The sequence below is a fragment of the Heliangelus exortis genome, chromosome 18 (assembly GCF_036169615.1).
Source record: "Heliangelus exortis chromosome 18, bHelExo1.hap1, whole genome shotgun sequence".
Taxonomy (NCBI): Eukaryota; Metazoa; Chordata; class Aves; order Apodiformes; family Trochilidae; genus Heliangelus; species Heliangelus exortis.
Window position 1 is genome coordinate 249,646 of NC_092439.1, and position 18,299 is coordinate 267,944.

Genomic DNA, 18,299 nt, shown 5'->3' on the forward strand with positions numbered 1-18,299 from the left:
CCCCCTCAGCACGGTCTCTTATTGGTCATTGCCCACGCCCATCACTTCCCGCTATTAAATTCCTGCAGCCTATTTGCCTGCCGGGATAAGCCCCGCCTTCAACGCCGAGTCCTCCACGACCACGGAGAACACTGAGCAGAGGGGAGCCGATTTTTGAGCGCTCCCTCGTGCGTCCTGACAACCAATGGGGAGGCTGGGCGGGGCGGAGCGCGGCGGTGATTGGCTGGCTGGGCGGTGACGTCGCAGGATGGGAGGCGGGCGCTGTGTTTGAATTCGAGGCGGGCGGCGCGCGTGCGGGCGGTTGGCGGTGTGAGGGGACAGGAGGTGACGGGAGGATGGCGGCGGCGGCGGGGCCGGCAGTGCTGCCCGCACTCTGCAACCGGCGGCTGGGCGAGTTCCTGCGCCAGGTGGATGACACCGACCTGGTATGGCTGGAGGAGATCCGCGAGGAGGCGGCCAGGATGTTCAGCAGGTAATAACCTTCCCCCCGTCCTCAGCTCCACTGCCCGCACTGGGTCGTTACCGGCTGCCCAGACTCCCCCCGCCTCTCTCTTTCCCCTGGCAGCCACTACAGTGACGAGCCGGAGCTGATGCCGAAGACACCGTCGCAGAAGAACCGGCAGCGGAGGAAGCGCCTCTCGGCCGTTCAGGAGGAGAGCAAGGAGCCGAGCAGGAAGCGGTAGGCCCGCCGGAGCCCGCTGTGAGGGGAGGAATGGAGGCCGGAGGGGGATGGATCCCCCCTGGGGAGGGGGCAGGTGGGCTGAGGGGCAAGTGCAAGGGCTTTCCTTAGTGCCTGGGGGCTGAGAGGGCCCACCACGAAAAGCGTTCGGATGTTAATCACCTCCTCGTGGCGTTCCCTCCGTCCTTACGTCAGAGGTCCGGTCAGACGTCACACTCTGCAGCCCTTGGCCTTGTGGCCTGAACGGTCACGGCCCCGCGGGTCTCCTCAGCAGCATGGCTGTTGTCACAAGCTTCTGTTCCATGTCTCTGTGTTCCCTCTTTTCCACAGTATCTCTGCTCTGAAGCAATAATGGGGGTCAGTTTCTCTGTCTGTCATCCCTTTTCTACACCTCTGTGTATATCAAGTTTTCCGAGGGGTTTGTCCTGGGCTGGTTGTAGAGTCTTTATCTTTGTTTCAGACTCATAGTATGGCAGGGGTTGAAAGAGGGCTCTAGAGATCATACAGTCTAAGCCACTGCTCTGGCAGGTTGCACAGGATCACCTCAGGGTGGGTTTGGAATATCTCCAAAGAAGGAGACTCCAGCCTCCCCCAGGCAGCCTGTTCAGTGTTCTGTTACTGTCCAAGTCAAATTTTTCCTTGTGTTCAGATGGAATTTCCTCTGTTCTGGTCTGTCCTGTTGCCCCTTGTCCTGTCACTGGGCACCACTTGGAAGAGCCTGGCCCCATCCTCCTGTCACCCCCTCTGTAGTTATTCATGAGCATTGATAAGGTCTTCTCTGGGTCTCCCGAGACTGGTGGTTTTGATAGGAGTTCTGGTCTGTTCCTGTGTCCCCCGTGGGTCTCACATGCAGTTTCTGTTATTAGATTATCCAGGAGGAGGAACAGCAGTGTCAGACAGGCATCCCAACGACTCCGAAACAAAGAAACCCTGGAACTCATTAGGGCTGAGGTCAAGCAAGTCTCTCCACCTCACCGTGTGACCCGCTCCCAGGCTGCAGCCTCTGCTGAAGTCCCCGGGCTCCTTCCCAAGCCCCTCGCTGCCCCACAGCAGGGGGGACAGCGCCTTCCCTGTGTCAGGATCAACGCCAGTGACTGTGCTAGTGCTGAGCTCTACCTCCAGAAGAGCACAGCTGAGGAGCCCTCCATAACTGTCCTATCCAGCTCAGATGATGACTCTCCCCAGGAAAGTGGGGTGGCCAAGTCACCAGCTGTCCCCACAGCCCCTGAGCTGGTGGTCCCCAGCACCCCCCAGGCAGACAACAGGGGAGGCAGCAGCAAGGCTGCACTCCAGCTGGAGGCAGCACAGGCAGTGAACACCACGTTTATTCTCAGTGAAAAGTCTGTGCTAGAGGGGGCAGGGAGCCCTGCTCAGGTGGAAGAGGTCTCTATTGTGGAACCCCCCCAGCCTCTCAGAGACAACCCACCCACCCCCACGGGTTCCAGGCGCAGCCGCCGCTCTGTGCGCAGGAGTCTGATGGGCAAAACTTCCCTGACCCACAGAACCTCCCTGGCAGAGAAATACTCCCTGGCCAGCAAGAGGGAAAGCATGATCCACAAATCCATCACCAGGACCACAGCCAAGAGGAGGACAGCTCACAAGTCATCCGTGGCCTCTAGCTCCGTGGATGGTGAGTGTGAATGTCACCAGAGGAGTTTGCTTGGCATCTTTCCTGCTCTTTGTGTGGAGCTGCTGGTCTTCCCTGCTGAAGGAGAGCGTTATGGGCCCAGCTCTTCTCCTGGGGGGCAGCAGGTGATCTCCCCCTGCCTGACAAGCTGCAGTGAAACATGGGTGACTAGAGAAACTGGGAACTGTGCTGTGGGCTGTGCAGTCACCTGGGAGAACAGTTTTAATGTCTTCCAAGCTGTGGGGGCAAAGCTGAGGAAGGAAGCTGGTTAGGGGCTGCTCAGGGGGTTTGGGCTGTGTTTCCTAGGAAATGAGGCAGCTACCCCAAACTCATTGCTCTTTAAACAGGGTCTGGATGCTAGTTCTAGAGCATCTCTTTTGCAAAGGAGATTTTGAGGCTGAACTTTGTCAATTGTTGGGAAGTCTTCCAAACTTTTACAGCTTGCTGTTGAGGCAGGTCTCAGTGATTGTAATGTTTTTCTCTGCTGCTGGATTTAGTGCATGAGAGCAGTGATGGCTATAACCTCTCTTTTTCAAGCTGAGGGAAAGCAATGGCTGGGAAGTGGTGCACCAGTAAATAGCTCCTGAAATGCAGGTGATGAAAGAGGAGCTCTTCCACCCAATGTGGTGCTGAGGAGGGTTTGGCTCTGTTGCACAGTGCCTGCTTTGAGGCATGAGCTGAGTTGAGGCTGCTGTGCTGTGTTCATTGCACAGCCTCTAGCTGTGGCGGACTTATGCTGCACAAAACTGGCTTTACTTGAAGAGTTATCCTGGTTTTGCTGTAGAATATACTTGGAGAAGCACTTTAGTGGTTGTTTTTCACCAACTTAACTGTTCTAGCTGAATGCTTTTCCAACCCCAGAGTGCTGCAGCCCCCAGTGCTGTTTTTCCTCTGCTGGTACCAGGGCAGTGTGGAGCACAGAGTAAGTTCCTAAGCACAGGGCTGAGGGCTCCTTTGGGGAAAAAAAAACCTGTAGGGGAAGTCTTCTCACCTGTAAGTTTGAGGAGGCACTGAGGTAGCTTTATGATCAGTCTGCCTTGAGTGGAGTACCTGGAAGGTTTAACGAGGGCTTTGTTTCTTCCCACTGCACTGTTTATTGTTCTGCCTGGTCAGAATTTCTGGGTGTCAGGCTGTGTTTCAGGCAGCTCCATTTGATGTTTGAGAGCCCCCAGCACCCGAGTGGGCTGCAGAGGGTGTGAGCTGTGTGTGTGTGTGTGTGTGTGTGTGTGTGTGTGTGTGTGTGTGAGCAGATCGTGCCGGGCTGTGTGTGCAGTCTGTGTTTGTTCTCCTCACCCAGCCCGATGGGGCTCCCTCGCCTCCCGATGGCTGTACGCAGTTTCCTGCAGTGCTCCGGAGCTGCCCTGGAGCCGCTGGGAGGCCCAGCCCAGCTGGCTGTAAATAATGCTGCCTTAAACTACTCCTAATGGCCGGGCATGGCCCTGAGCCTCAGCCCAAGCCTCCCCACTGTTAATGTGAGCTCCTTGAACACCACTTTACACTCATCTATAATTGAAAACCTCTTTTTTTTATTTTTTTTATATTAAACTTGCAGGCAGTATTTCCCTACTGCTGAGATGTCAGGAGTCCAACGAGTGCCTCTGGGCAGCCAGGAGTGAAAGTCAAAGAGCCTTGGCCTGTACTTGCAACTTACAGATCTGGTGTATTTTTTTTCTTTCCTTGCAGCCTCCAGCTCTGGGGAGGTGGCAGAGGAGGAAGAAACAGTTCTCAGACCTGGGTGAGATTGCTTTAAGATATTTTTTTAATCTTTAATATCCTGCTCAGATGATTATTTTTTTTACAGTGGTGTTCTTGGTACAGAATTCCCTGCTCCTAGATAGCAAGTGCCTTCCCTGTCCCCTTCATGGTATTCAACAGCTGCCCTTTTTGTCCTTTTTCCCTTAGGCTGCCTCCTGGACCTTGTACCCCCTCTAAACAGGTAAGATTTGAGCAGACATTGGAAGCATTTCTCTTTGCTTGTCCATTCCCTCACTGGGGGTGAGGCTGAGGGTGTCAAGTCTGTTTTAATCAATATTCCAAACTGGTAAAAGCAAAACCCAGGAATGTTTTCTTTGGAAAATAAGCACATGTGACCCAAGGCTTGCTCTCTTGAAGTGTTCTGTCAGAACAGTGTTGCAGTCTGGGATGCTTTCAAAGCCAAGGCTCAGCTTTGACTAGAACATAGCATTCTCTCCTTTGTTTTGCACCAATCTGTTCAGTGTGAAGGGGGCTGCTGCTCACCAGTGCTGAACACTGGCCTTGCTGTTGGCAGTCAGAGCCCACTCCTGCTCTGTGCTCCTTAGCCTCCTGCTAGAGATCAGCTGTATCAAAATTCACTCCCGAATCTCTACAGATAAATAACCTCCTTGTAAGTCAGGGAATCTTCTTCCCATTGGACTGGGCTTGTACACTGTTACTATTTCTGTATTTTTAAAGCTGCTTCTGACCTTTTCCTTAGTCCTGCACATTATTCAAAGCCTGTTGGTTTCTCTTAAGACAACCACAGAAATTTGTAAATACCATTCAGGTGAAAACATTATCCCTGCACAATTCTCTCTGCCCTCCTGAGGAAGAAATCCCAGGGTTACATCAGTGTTTTGTTCAGAATAATTTTCAGTAAACCAGGACTGAGGTAATGGTGTGAAACTGTGGCCTTGAGCGCCTCTTAAGCGAGGACAGGCTTGTGCATGCTGCTGTGGGTCTGCAAAAGCTCCAGTGATTCCGTTTCTTCAGTGCCCCTGGAGGCGTCCCTGGTGCCCAAGTTGTAGAGAAGCTCAGAGGAGGAACAGGGAGAGGAAAGGAATAGGCCTGTAGGCCTGTAGCCCTGTGCTGCAGGGCTGTGAGTAGAGGACTCGTGTGTTGCTTCCACACCCTGATGGGTGTACAAACCACAGCACATGCCACCCTTCAGGCCTTGATGCCTGTCCCCCTTTTAGCCTGTGTCACCAGCTCACCTCCTTCTGTCCATCTCAGCAGTTTTCACAGCAAACCAAAGGTGTTTTGGTCTCTGCCTGAGGCTGCCTTCAGGGGCTGTGAGCAGCATGACAATGTGGTGACTCAGCAACCTCCCCAAATCAGAAAAACTTGTCTGCAGCAGTGTCGATGGTCTGCCCCTGCATGCACACTGCTACAGCTCCGATTCTTCTCAGGCCTGCTCTGGAATTAATGAACTGTGTCCTTGTCTTGGGCTACCAGCTGCCTTCTCTCCCTAGCCATAGGCTAAGAACCTGCAGGAATGTTTGGGGAGGGAGGGAGAGAGGGTGGTTTCCACACTTACCCGTGCTGCTCTGTTCCTGCCAGCCTGCGTGCTGCCCAACGAGGCTTTGGGGAGCAGAGTTAATGCCCATGCTGCAGAGTGCAGGCTGCAGAAGCCCCAGCCTGCTCTCCCAGGCACATAAAACCATTATTGCAGCACAAGTAATTTCGTATTGGTGTAAGTGCAGAGGCAGCAGATAGCACTGATAACACACAGATCAATCAGGGAAATGAGCTGTTTGTCTCTGCTGTCTCCCTCTTCATCCATTCATCATGGTGAAGTAAAATGAGCGCTGCCAAGAGGCCAGCAAGCACAAACACGTCTCCAGCTTCTGAAATGCTTTTGTCTTTAATAGTTGATGAGTTGGTTTAGACAGCACATCCCTTGTAGTGGGTACATGAATCAGGGGATTCACCAGGGCTGTGTCCCAAGGTGCTTCACAGCAGGAGGTTAGGATATTTGGTGCTAGTACCAGGACTTTATACCATCCATGCAGTCCTTGTTAGAGTAACATCATGCTTGGAAACAATAATTACCTGGTTTTGTGTGAGAATTCTGAAACCCATTTGCTTTTCCTGCAGAATCCCCAAAGTCCACGTTTGTCACTCCGCTCTCCCACTGTCAGCAGGAATGAGCAGCAGCAGGAGACAGACAACAATGGTACCTTCCAGAGGAGTTTTGTGGCAGAATTCTAAATAGTCATCACTTTGGGGGGACTGATAGGGAATTTGAAAAGTTGGCTAGTTAATTGGAATGCCCAGGTTGAAAGACTTCTCTAGCCTTTGACAAATGAGGATTCATTACAGGAGATTAGCAGACAGGAAATTCTGTGCTGGACTTATTTTCCACCCTGGGAAGTGCAGGGAAATATATGTCAGGAAGATGGAAGGATGGGTGTTCTTCAGGGTATAGAGGGCCTGGCTGAACCCTGTTTCTGGATCAAGCAGCTGCTCAGTAACTGTGCAGCACACAGCAGCGGTGTCAGCACACACCACATGACAGGTTACTGCAGACAGCTTGGCTTCATTCTGTGTTTCTGGGTTTGAAGGGTGCTGTGTGGTTGGCTGCTGAAAGCAGGAGAGGTCCTGTGCACAATGCACAGCATGTTTTTTAGCTGTTTAGCGAGCTGCTCAATCTGTTGTCTGCTTTCAAAGCTATGTTGGAAGGGCTTGATTTCCTTCTGCTGGAACTGTTTTCTTTCAGAAAGCAACTCAAAGAAGAGTGGGGAGACACAGGAGCCACCCCAGAGTGCCAGGTATGTTGGTGGAGCCATTCTGGTTGGCAGTGCCCCTATTCCAGTTCCAAACAGGCTCAGCACTAAGCACTGTTAAATGGCTTCAGTGTTTTGTGACCAGGAAACTTTTGCAGTAGGTCTTCTCTGCCTGTATGAAGAGAGGATTTAATTTGTATCTTCTGTCACATTAGAAATTTTTAATTGGGTAACTCTTTGCGTATACTCAATGAAAAGTCTTTCAAGCTAGGATAGTTTTGTCACCTTTTCTAAGTCTGACTTTGAGACAGTCAGGAGTGTTTCTCATGTGTGATGGATGACACTTCTCTCACAGGAGAAAGCCAAGTTACAAAAGAGCTGTGGATGAGCGCTATGACAATCAGCAAGCAGAAGAGGGAGGGCTTTCTCCTCTGAGAAGAAAGACCCCATCCTTTACCTTTCCAGCCAGCAAAGTAAGATCCTTGTAATCCTCCTGTACTTCACCCAGACTTGTTTGTTTCTCCTTTCTCCTGAGGCTCACTTTTGGCATCCCTCTTGTAGGTTGTGCGGCCTTTCAAAACTTTCTTGCACACTGTGCAGAAGAATCAGCTCCTCATGACACCAAGCTCCGTGGGGAGAAATGGAGTCATAAAATCTTTTATTAGGTACAACACTCCTCTCCAGTCTGACCCCAAGGTAAGATGAGGCTGTTGTAAGCTGGTATGTGGTGGTCTGATGGGTGTCTTAAGTTAAAGCATAGAGACTTTTCAAGCCGTGTTAAACTAATGAGTAACTTTAAGCTGTCTGTTTACAGAATTGTGATTAGTCAGCTTCCTGAAGGGTTCTAAGCTTTATTACTGTAGCATTCCCTTGTGGTGTTAGCCAGTAACAGTCGGGAATAAAAACTGAGGTGAAACTCAAGAGGATTTTGAATGCTGTGGTTGAGGTTTCTGTATAACTGGTCTCCACATCCAGAGTATTCTTTCTAGGACTCCTCGTGAGTGAGGCCCAAGCAAATGTCTCTTAAATCCAAGCTTCTGATGAACTGAGGTTTTTCAGAACTTTGAAGCTGAAACACAAGCCTGTCCTGACTAGCAGACTGCTAGGTCAGTGAGAGAAGTGTGTCTCACAGTGCCAATGTCCATGCAGAAGTTTTTGCAACCAGCAAGGACAAGCAACATGTGTTTGTTATTTGCAGACAGATGGCTCTGCCTAAGCAGTACCACAGTGAAGTTCAGAGCATCCCAGGAGAAGGACCTGTACTCCTATACCTTGTTTGGGCTGGTGAGATTTGAGATCTGGTTCTTCATTTCCAAAGGGAGTTGGTTCTCCCTACGTTCTGCATACACAGGAAAAATTGGTCATAAATCACAATCTGGATGCTGCCATGCTGAGCACAGATTGCTCATCCTTCAGTACCCAACAACTTGCTGCAAAGTTAGGTAGTTGTAGGGCTTGTTTTCACTTGCAGGAGAGCTGGGGAGGAGGGCAGCCCACAGGAACTGGGCTGCTTTGTCTTGCTTCTGTTTGGCAACCTCACAGCAGAACTCTGCTGAAGGCTGTCACGTACTGCTCAGAACCTTGCTGTGCTCCAGCAGAGGAGGAAACCCTGTCATCAGGAGATAGTGAAGGATTCAGGCTTCAGCCTCTGCTGCTGACATTAGTGTCTGCATGGCAAAGGGGCTGACACCATGAGAAGAGTCTCCTGCCTAGTGCCTCTTTTGTTGCTGTCAGGGTTTTAGATTTCATTCCAGTATGGGCAGTTTCCTTTCAGCCCCTTTTCTGTGTAGGGGCTAAACAGCACCAGAGCAATAAGGTAATCATTAGTTTAAATATGCCATCTTGGGTACTAATAGCACCAGCCATTGACAACATGGAGCCCAGGATAACATAGTCACTTCAGTGTTTCACCATGCTTATCCATGAGTTTGTGCTAAGACCAAGCATGTCATAATGAGGCATCTGCAGGATCAAATCTGGCATTAGATTAGTTCCTCTTCATCTGTTTGCTGTGACTGTGGACCTGGTGGCTGGATCTGGCTCTCCTAATGGGCAGTGCATTTGGGCTGAATTAGCTGGGCTGTGTGAGAACAGGGGAGCAGTGCTCTGGTGACATGTGGGGCTGAATCTGCTTGTGAGGAGCTGCAAGCACTCTGTCTAAATAAGTGGTGGTGGTTTACCCTGAGATGAGGCTCTGTGGGAAGCAGAGCCACCAGTGGGAGCTGAAGCAAGCAAAGTGTTTCCTAGAGCACCATCTGTCCCCTGCACCCGCTGCAGGAAGTCAGAATCAGGGCCAGGCATTAGCTCTGTGTTTTTGGGTCTTTTTACAAACACCAGTCACAGTGCTGTATGCCTGTGATCTCTGCAGAAGCTGCTGGGGCTGCAAGTGTTGATACTTTTGTTTTAGCATCCCAGCTTGTGCTCTCCACAATCAACACCACTGCCTTGTTCTCCAGGACATCTGTTCATAAACATCACAGGCTACCTGAGCCCTGTTCCAGACTTGTCCTTGGGTTCTGACTGCTGTTCCTTGGTGTTACCTCAGGTCCCTTACTTGACCTGAGCACATTGAGGTAGGAAGAAACCCCTGCAGGTGGGTATAATCATATTTCAATCCACTTCAGGAAAAGGAGAGACAGAAGCTTGAAACTTGGAGGAAAAAGCAAGAAGCTGAGCAGCTGAGGAAACAAAAACTGGAGGAAGAAAAGAAACGGAGACTGGAAGAGGCCAGGCTGTGAGTAGATGCTTTCTGGGCTGCACTCTGCACCTGCAGGTCCCTATTGAAGTCTCTTTGAGTTCATAAATGAGGCAAAAATTCTTGTCAGTTTGTTGTCACACTGCACAGACAGTATTTGTTCTCATAGTTATCTATCAAAAATGCTAACGAGTTCCCTAGCTTGACTCCTGCTTCAGCTCATTGTCTGAAGTCCTCTGTCACAAGCGGAGCTTAAAGTGGAGTGGTGTTTAAATGGATGGTGTATTTGGGCCGTGGAGTTTCCTGCTGCCCAAGAGCTGTGCCTGTTGGCTGTGTCTTGGAGCTGTAAGGTGCTGGTCTGGGCTGAGTGGTGAAGTGGGGCTGTGTCCTGCAGGAAGCGTGAGGAGCGGCTGCGCAAGGTGCTGCAAGCTCGGGAGAGGGCAGAGCAAATAGAGGAAGAGAGGAAGAGGCGCATTGAGCAGAAGATTGCTCTCTTTGATGAGAAGACTGAGAAGGTAAGGCCCAGTACACAGGGAGAGTTTGTGTGGGAGAATAAGTCATCTGTTGAGCTAGATGATGCCATGCGAGTGCTTTCCAGAAAGGAACCAAGGCTGCTGAGCTCAAGAGAGGGGAATGGTTGAATAAAGATTGTTCCAGAAACTTGGTGATTCTGAGTGACTGCCTTTCTCTTGCTCACAGCAACTGGCAGATGAAAGCGCTTATTTTCCAGAATTATGAATCTAAATGGGCTTTATTAAAGCTCTGTTAGTCAGATGGGAGAAGAACTTCAAGTAGATAAAGCCAGTTAATGGCCCTGAGGCTCTATCTACTTGAAGTTGGTTTTCCCATCTGACTAATAGATGAAGAGGTGAAAGTAAACATGTGTCCTCCATCCCCTTTCTTGTGTCTGAGGCTTTCAGTTTGCACATGTGACCAGAGCAGTCATTTGTCTGCCTTAATTATCTCCATCTGCTTTTATTTCATGGTTCTGAGAACACATGCTGATGGCTTTTGTATTAGATATACTGGAATAGGATCAGCTTTTCCTGTGGAGCTGTAAAAGAGGGTCATGTCCCTGAATATTACCCTTTTAATATAAAGCACAGGGCCCTGTTGGCTTCTGGCAGCAAAAAAAGATGAGAGTGGGAGGTCTGTGTCTGAGACTCACTGATGTGGTATTCCCTGTGCAGAGAACTGTCCTGACTGAGTCTTGGGTGTTCAGTGAGCTCTGTGTGTGTCTTAGGTGCGGGAAGAAAGATTGGCAGAAGAGAAGATCAGAAAGAAAGCAGCTGCCAAGAAAATGGAAGAAGCAGAGGCTCGGCGCAGGCAGGATGAAGAGGCCAGGAAACTAAAAGCACTGCAGCAGGTCTGTGCAGGAGCCCACCCTGTCATCCTGCCTACAGGGAGGCTGCCCATGATCTGCCATGTTCTTTGAATGCAAGGAGTGGTTGGGAGCACCAACAGGAGCCCCTTGGAGGACAGCTGTGTAGCAGAGAGGCTTTTTCCTTAAAGCTCACTGCTCCCTGCTTCCTCCTGCAATATGCTGTAAGCTGTTAGTGGAGGTTGTGACCTACATTTCTGCCTAAGTTCTGAGCAGATTCTTACTAAAGTAATGATTTGTGGATCATCTCACAAAGATCCAGAGTGTGCTGGCCATGAGGCCCTTTGGGATATGTTGTGGGCAGGGAAAAGTCAGCACTGAAGTAGCTGGAGAGATGCTGCACCTCCCTGGAAAGTGCTGGGACTTTGTCCTTGAGTTGTTCCCTGATGCAGCCATGGGTGCTAGAGATTCAGGACAAATAAGGTGTTCCTGTTCCTTCTGTCTGGAGCCTGTTCTGTAAGGTGGGAGGTGAGTAACTGCCTTGTTGGGCTTACCAGGAGGAAGAGGAACGTCGGCACAAGGAGCTAATGCTGAAGAGGAAGGAAGAGGAGCAGGAACGTGCCAGGAAGATTGCTGAGCAGAGACAGGCAGAACAGGAGAGAGAGAAACAGCTGGCTGCAGAGAGAGAGCTGGAGAGGAAGAAGGAACAGGAGAGGATCCAGGCTGAAAAGTAAGACAATATCCATTGATGCACTAAATTCTGTGCTGGGACTTTGAAAAGCAGCAAGAACAGAGGATATGAGCGAGAGGCCCAAGCACTGCTGTCAGCACAACTCTGGGCCATCATGGTTAGTGAGCTGCCAAGATGAAATTCTGGGCTCTATAATGTGGGAAGGATGGTGGAGTGTCCTGGAAAGCTGTGAGATGGGGGTTTGCAGCTGGGTGGGAGAGTGCCCCTGCCTGGTTTTGAGAGTAACAGTCTGTGACTTTGGTTCTCAGGCTGCGAGAACAGCAGGAGAATGCTGCTCGTCTGCAGAAGGTATTGGCTGCCAAAGGACAGCTCCACAAGGAGATGGAGAATAAGGAAGTAAGTGTCTAATCTTGTAGATGGGCAGAACCTTGTGGCTCTGACTTCAGTAGCTGTGACTGTTGGGAGCAATTGAGCTGTGAACCTGACAGGAACCTGCCACGGGATGGCAGCAGAGTCGGTGGGACAGGATTGTATTTGGGCCTCCCTGCAGGTGGGACTTGAGAAAAACCTGCAGGTGAAAGGCATTGGAAACAAATGTATGGATCTTCATCTTCTTGCAAAGCCACATATTTTGTTCTTTAAACAGTGAAATATGAGCTAAGCAACCTAATTAAACAAGAGAAAGCAATGAAAAGTCATAATTGGGTCAAAACTTCAGAAACTGTTGAGTTCTTGGGTCAGAACTGCCACACTTGAGGTTTTGCAGTGAATGCAGTCAAGCCAGAGGTGGAACACTGAAGTGTCCTGGTCCACAAGTGTCACTGCAGCTCCAACCACAGTGATGCTGCTGTGTCTAAATTCTGGAATGTGCTTTTCTTGTAGAATTCTCCAGCTGTCAGTTCCTACCAGCTGACTCCACAGGTCCAGAGGGATCCCAAGCCCCCCACCATAAATCCAAACAACTATGGGATGGATCTGAACAGCGACGACTCCACCGATGACGAGAGTCAGCCTCGCAAGGCCATCCCTGCCTGGGCCACTGGTGTGTGGTTGGGATCCCCCACAAACCCTGCCCCATCTTTGCTCCTACAGATAGTGAGATCTGCTCTAAGATTTCGCCCAGTTCCTCCTACTTTGCACACTGTAGTTACAAGTGCTCATCTCTAGCAGCATGGCTGGAGTGCTGAGCCAGGGCTTCTCTTGCCACAATGCTGGGGAACAAAAACTTTCAAACGGCCTTAGCAGAGCTGCTAGTGTCACTGTGCCCATGTGAAAGGAATCATTCTGGCTTGAGCCTGCTTGATACTGATTTGGTGTCAGAGAGTGAAGTCAAGCCAGATGTTCTGGGCCAGGCTTCAGTCTGGCTGTTTTGGTTCTGAAATAATCAGTTCCAGGAATTCATATTCCACCTACCCCAGGAGAGTTACAAAGTTGTGAAGGAAAGTACAAAGGGAGAAACCCTGAGAGACTCTTACCTCATAGTCTAGTTCCCGGACAGAATTCAGTGCACCAATACTTGTCTTCCCAAGTGATCCTTGGGGAAACTTTAGGCTTAAGCAGGGTGCTTGAAAACATCAAATAGTGCAGGATTGCTGCAGGTCTGAACAGAGATGAGACCAGCAGCCTCCACAGCAATTTCAATTAAAAAAAGAAATGACTATTTTAATGTTTTGTTTCTCCAGGGAGTCTGCTCAGCCAAGCTATAGTCCGGCAGTACAAGGACCCCCCCAACTTGGATGTTCTCTTTGGGCTGATCCCCAGCCCCATGCTGGAGGACATCTTCTACAAGAGAAAACCGCGCTACTTCAAGCGCACCAGCTCTGCCATCTGGAGCTCCCCACCCTTCCCGGCTGCCAAAGTGGTTCTGGGTCTGCCCTGTGGCCCAAAAATGTACTGAGGAGGTGGGTAGTGGCTGTCCTGAGGTGAGAGAAGAGTTTACTGTTCAGTGTCTGAGTCTAGATATTAGCATGAATAAATGTCAGCTCACACCTCCTTCATTTCCTGGTTCTGGGGCTTGTCTTCTCCCTGCTGAGCTTTGGGCAGATGCTGCCTTCGAAAGAGGCTCCTCCTCTTACCTTGAGCTGTAAGCTGGCAGAGATTCACACCTCTGGCCATGGTATTTTCTCACCTTAAGCTCTGTGATCCTCCCCTCCTCAGCTAAGCAGGCCTGGTAGTAGCTGCCAGCAGCAGATGAAAGTTGTCTGTCCTGTCCCTGCCCATCTCATGGCTGGAGCCAGAGCACTTGTACAGCTCAGGACCACTGCACACCTTGGGTGGAATCCAAATCTGCACTACTCATGTTCTTCAGAAGCAAGGTCTCACAGCTGTGGTCTCCATCTGCAAATTGCAAAGTGATGTCATCATTTCATTTTTCAGCCATACTCTTCATGCCAGCACCAAGTGCAATCAGGAGTATATGCTTGGATTGGTGCTGATGTTGCTCAGCTCAGACTGAAATACCCTGAGAACTCCAACAATTGAAGAAGGGTCAGCACAGTCCTCAGCGTGGGTAGGCTTTGGTTAAGAGAAAATATACAAAGGTTCTGATAGTTTTGTTTCTCTGATTTTAATGCTGTGTCTGGCATAGGTTGGATGAAAAGCACGATTTTAACCTGAATCCCCGTTTTCTGTTTTTTCTCCTTGGCTGTTTCATTTGTTAAAACTAAAGCTGGTTTTATTTTTAGGCCTGTTTTACACTTGTTCATTCAGACAGTGTCATATGGACTGTTATCAAAACACTTTCCTCTGAACAGCAAAGTGCCAGCCCAGAACTTCAGTTCCAAGAGCACTTGGTGTTTCAGTCATTCTTTCTCCCCCTGACTGCAGCTGGCACAGTTGCTGCTGTGTTCTCTGCAAGAAGCTGCCTTGGGGAGGGAGCAGAGGCCTCAGAACTGTGCTAGCTGGAAGAATATGAGGGAAACTGTTACCTGAGCTCTCAGAGGTGGCTGTGGAGGTCTGCAAATTCAGCATCCTGTGTGCTTCTTACCCCAGACTCTTTTTCTTGCTCTCTGTTAAAGTGGGTGAGTCTTCAGGGCTGCCTTGTCAGCAGGCAGATGACTGAGGAGCAGCCCTTACAAAACTCAAAACTGTACAGGGATGAACCCAGGTGTAAGCAGGCTCCTGCCTTTGCCTCTCCTTGTGCCTCTAAAGTGATGTGGGGTTTTATATTTAAATGGATGCTGTGCTCTTGCTCGGTGTTAATAATCGTGGGATGACTGTGCTTTGGTAGATGTAGATGGAGTTTTGTATCTTAGAGCGCACATAATCTTTTTGTAAGAAAACTTGCTGAAATGGCAAAAACTTTGAAGCTGGATGCTATTTGAATATCTGACACTTTGATAAGAGTGAGTTAAAGCATCTCCTCTGTACTCTTCTCAGCTTTTTATTAGAAAAATCTACACTGTTTTGGAACCTGTCCTTACATTGTTGCCTTAAGATAGGAATGTTCTGTCTAGGGAGAGTTTCATAACTCCTGCTACAGTGGAAAATATTTGGTAATCCTGCAGTCTTTGACTCGTTTTACTGTCATCTTTTGTTTCTGGAAACTGGAAGAGGGGACGGTTTGGCATGATGTTATTCCCAGAAACCTTTGCTAAGGAATACACGAGTTCATTCTGAGTCTTAAATCCCTGTAATTCACCACCTGTCACTTCAGAAGAGGCTCAGAATTGCTGCCAGCAGGTGGCACAGGAGCTCCACTCACCATCTGCAGCTGGAGCCCCAGTACTTAAAAACAGACTGAAACCAAGCAGATACCCAGGAAAGATTTTCAGAAAGATGTTTTTACTCCCAATTTCAGGTATTTCTCTAAATTTTCACTGCAGCTTGCCTAGGCTGTGCCTGATCCCTAAGGACATGTGCTTCTTACAGCAGGGCTCTGTGGAGGTTCTGCTGTAAACAGGTCCTGCTCTACCAAAGAGGAAAATGGAATTGTACAAAAACCACAGGAAACTTGATTCTTTACAGTTAGATAAGGTCTGAAAGCTAAAACTGCTCCAGGAAGGAACAAGTAAAAGCAAAGATGCTTCTTGATGAGAATGTTAAATTTGTGTCGTGCCAGGCTTTGTCTCAATGGCTGAAGCTTCTTCTGCACCTGAGGCTCTCCAGGCAGCTGTTGAGCTCTCCCATGAGCTGGGGACAGGGGGTCACCCCTGCACTGGCAGGGCTGGTGGTGCCTGACAATGTGAGGTCTAAGGGATCTGAGTGCCCTTGAGGTACTGGAATCTTCTCCAGTACCCACCAACTTATTGCAGGTTAGTGACAAGTTAAAAAAAAAAAGCAGGTGGGCGGTGGGAAGCCACTCCGTTCCCTGGTGAAACCAGGTCTTCCAATTTCCACTCAATGTTCCAATTCCAAGTGCCAGGAGCACTTTTTCCACCTCACCTGCTCCTCCCTTTCTGTCCACGTGGCTGCTGGGCTCCAAGGCCTGTGTTTGCATTGCACAAAACCTTGTCCTGGAACAGCAAACAAAGGAACAATCCCCCCATGGCAGGACAAGCCCAATTCTGCTGCTTCTTGCCTTGAGAACACTGTGTTTATTCAGACTTTTTCAGTCCACCTTTTGCCCAGCAGCTGTGGGGCTTTGCTTGTCTCCTGAAGGGAGCTTAAGCTGCCTTCTCCCATGAGGGGCTGTGGCTTCAGAGTTGCCTCTGAACATAAAGGCCCTGAAGCTGTGTCTGCAGAGGGTCTCTCCCTGCTGCTGGCTCAGCCCTGATGTGGGAGCTCTGCACAAACAGGACTTGGCCCCACCACCTGACACAAACTCCCCATGCCCTGGCACCCTGATGGCCAGCAATGAAACACCTCCAAGAGGGGCTACAGAGCCCCTGTGCACCAGCAAACCCTCTTCTGTGCTGACCTGTTGTAAGACAAGCCAGTAGCTCAGTATTTCAGAGCTTGGATTATAAATGGGAATTAAGCAGTATGCTTAATTATCCGTGTGCTTCCTAGATTGTCAAAGCAGCACCAGCCCAAAGCCACAGCCCTTGCTAAGCTTCTTGGTGCTAGCTGAGGCAACTCTGAAATTCACACTCTTAGAAATCCATTCACTCTTTTTTTAAAACCAGAAGAACAGGAACAAAACATCCCATGTTGGGGGGTCATCCTTGTTCACTCTCAGTAGGATCAGCTGCAGGTATGCAAAAATCAGGACAAGCTCCTGCCAGGACAGCTGGTGGCAAACCCTCCCTGGGCCTTTTCAAATTGAATTCCTCAAACTTGCAGCTGAGAAACTGAACAGCCAGTAGCAGAGCAGGGGCTCAGCCTGTGCCTGCAATGCTCTTGTCCCTGTACCTGTGGAGGGACATGAGACAGAGCTGGGCTCCAGCCACCTCCTGGGGTGACACAAAGGATGAGGGTGCAGCACGTGCTGGCTGAGACCAGGTTTATTCTTTTCAACAGTCAAATATTTCTTTCTTTTAAAACCTGATGAATAAGGAAGAAAACGGAAGCCAAGTGGCTAATAAGCTCCCCTGGAGCTCCTGCCATAATTCCTGCATCTCCCCCGTGGTCCTGACATACTCAGGCTGATGGCTGCTGCCATGATCTGATTGCTAAACATCACAGCTTGCTCCCAGCTGAACAGAATCCATCTTCTAAGCAAACAGGAAAACAAAGCCCTTCTCTGGAATTCTCTGCCAAGAAACTGTGAGAAAAGTGGCAGCAGTTCTGCATGAAATCACATCAGAAGGCAGGAACAAATGAGCCTGAAAGCACCATGGATCAAGCAGCCTGGTGGAGTTGTTTTGGCAGCTGATTTCTGCAGTTCTGCATCTGCCTAGGGACAGAGCTCAGCCCCTGCACGATGTCAGCACGACCCCAGCACCCTCTGCCTGGCAGCAGAGCTCACCCACGTTTGTCACCTGTCTGCTTCCTAAACCAGCATGACCTGGACCTGACCTTCATGCAGCTGCATGACCCGTGGGGCCCCTTCCTGCCATCGCCTTGCACATTTCCCACATAAAAGCCCCCAGGTCCTGGCGGGCACTGGCAGAGAACACTCACAGGCTCCCCTGCTCACTGCCCTGCTGCTCTGCACATCCCTTGGTATGTTGGAATGTTATTATTGTTGTTGTAGTTACTGTTATTATTTAAGCCTCGAAGTCATTAAACTAATGCACAAAGTACTCCAAGTACCACTAAAACACTTGGTGGAAGCTGCTCTAGGAAGCAACTGATGGGCATCCTGATTCCTCATTTGAAATTCACAGAGAAAGCCAGTATTTTTTTGACACCCAGGGAGCGCTTTGGGGATGTCAGGGGAATTTTAGCTCCCTGGCCTCCGAGAAGACACCAATCACAGCACCTTGTGCGGGTCTCTGAGGGTTTGTTTCACTTGGCCACTGACAGTTGGGTTCATCTGACTGGCTCTGGTCTCTGTCATGGGGTGGCTGGTGTTGGAGCACTGGCCCCAGGCTCTGCTCTCAGGCAAGGTGATGCCAAAGCATTAGAGACCAGAAAACAAATATCGGGAAAGCAGCAATCTTGGAAGGTGAAAATGCAGGTGAAACCAGAGGCAATGTTAAATCACCTCATGGAGGGGGTGATGGTGAGCTCACAGACTGGTTAATTCCTCCAGGATTGTTAACAAGAGTGTAATTCTGTGTGGAGAGAGCAGGAGAAGCAGCAGGATGGTCAGGAAGCTGACAGGCTGGATTATCCCCTCACCTGGACCCCTCAGCTTTTCTATGGTCATAGAAAAGTGGGTAGAGATTATGGATCTTAATGTGACTCGTTAAATCTCATAAATGAGGAACAGGGATGACAATAACAAGGACAAAAAAAAACCCAAAACAACAAATCAAAATGGAGATGACAGGACAGG

General features: G+C 49.7%; 1 protein-coding gene across 1 annotated transcript; it reads left to right on the forward strand.

Moving 5' to 3' along the window:
• The first annotated feature begins 335 nt into the window (after window positions 1–335).
• INCENP (inner centromere protein) lies at window positions 336–14,159 on the forward strand. The gene is made up of 17 exons (XM_071761914.1): window positions 336–472; window positions 566–679; window positions 1,546–2,309; window positions 3,990–4,041; window positions 4,209–4,242; window positions 6,141–6,219; window positions 6,763–6,814; window positions 7,125–7,242; window positions 7,331–7,465; window positions 9,394–9,503; window positions 9,859–9,979; window positions 10,708–10,830; window positions 11,343–11,515; window positions 11,785–11,872; window positions 12,359–12,518; window positions 13,159–13,377; window positions 13,853–14,159. The coding sequence occupies exons 1-16, from the start codon at window positions 336–338 to the stop codon at window positions 13,371–13,373; spliced, it is 2,475 nt and encodes an 824-aa protein (XP_071618015.1). The 3' UTR covers window positions 13,374–13,377; window positions 13,853–14,159.
• Window positions 14,160–18,299: the final 4,140 nt, after the last annotated feature.

Coding starts and splice junctions, on each gene's coding strand:
- INCENP (XM_071761914.1), top strand. CDS start 336: ATGGCGGCGGCGGCGGGGCCGGCAGTGCTGCCCGCACTCTGCAACCGG. Junction 2,310..3,989: donor GGCCTCTAGCTCCGTGGATG/GTGAGTGTGAAT, acceptor CTTTCCTTGCAG/CCTCCAGCTCTGGGGAGGTG. Junction 11,516..11,784: donor GAGAGGATCCAGGCTGAAAA/GTAAGACAATAT, acceptor TTTGGTTCTCAG/GCTGCGAGAACAGCAGGAGA.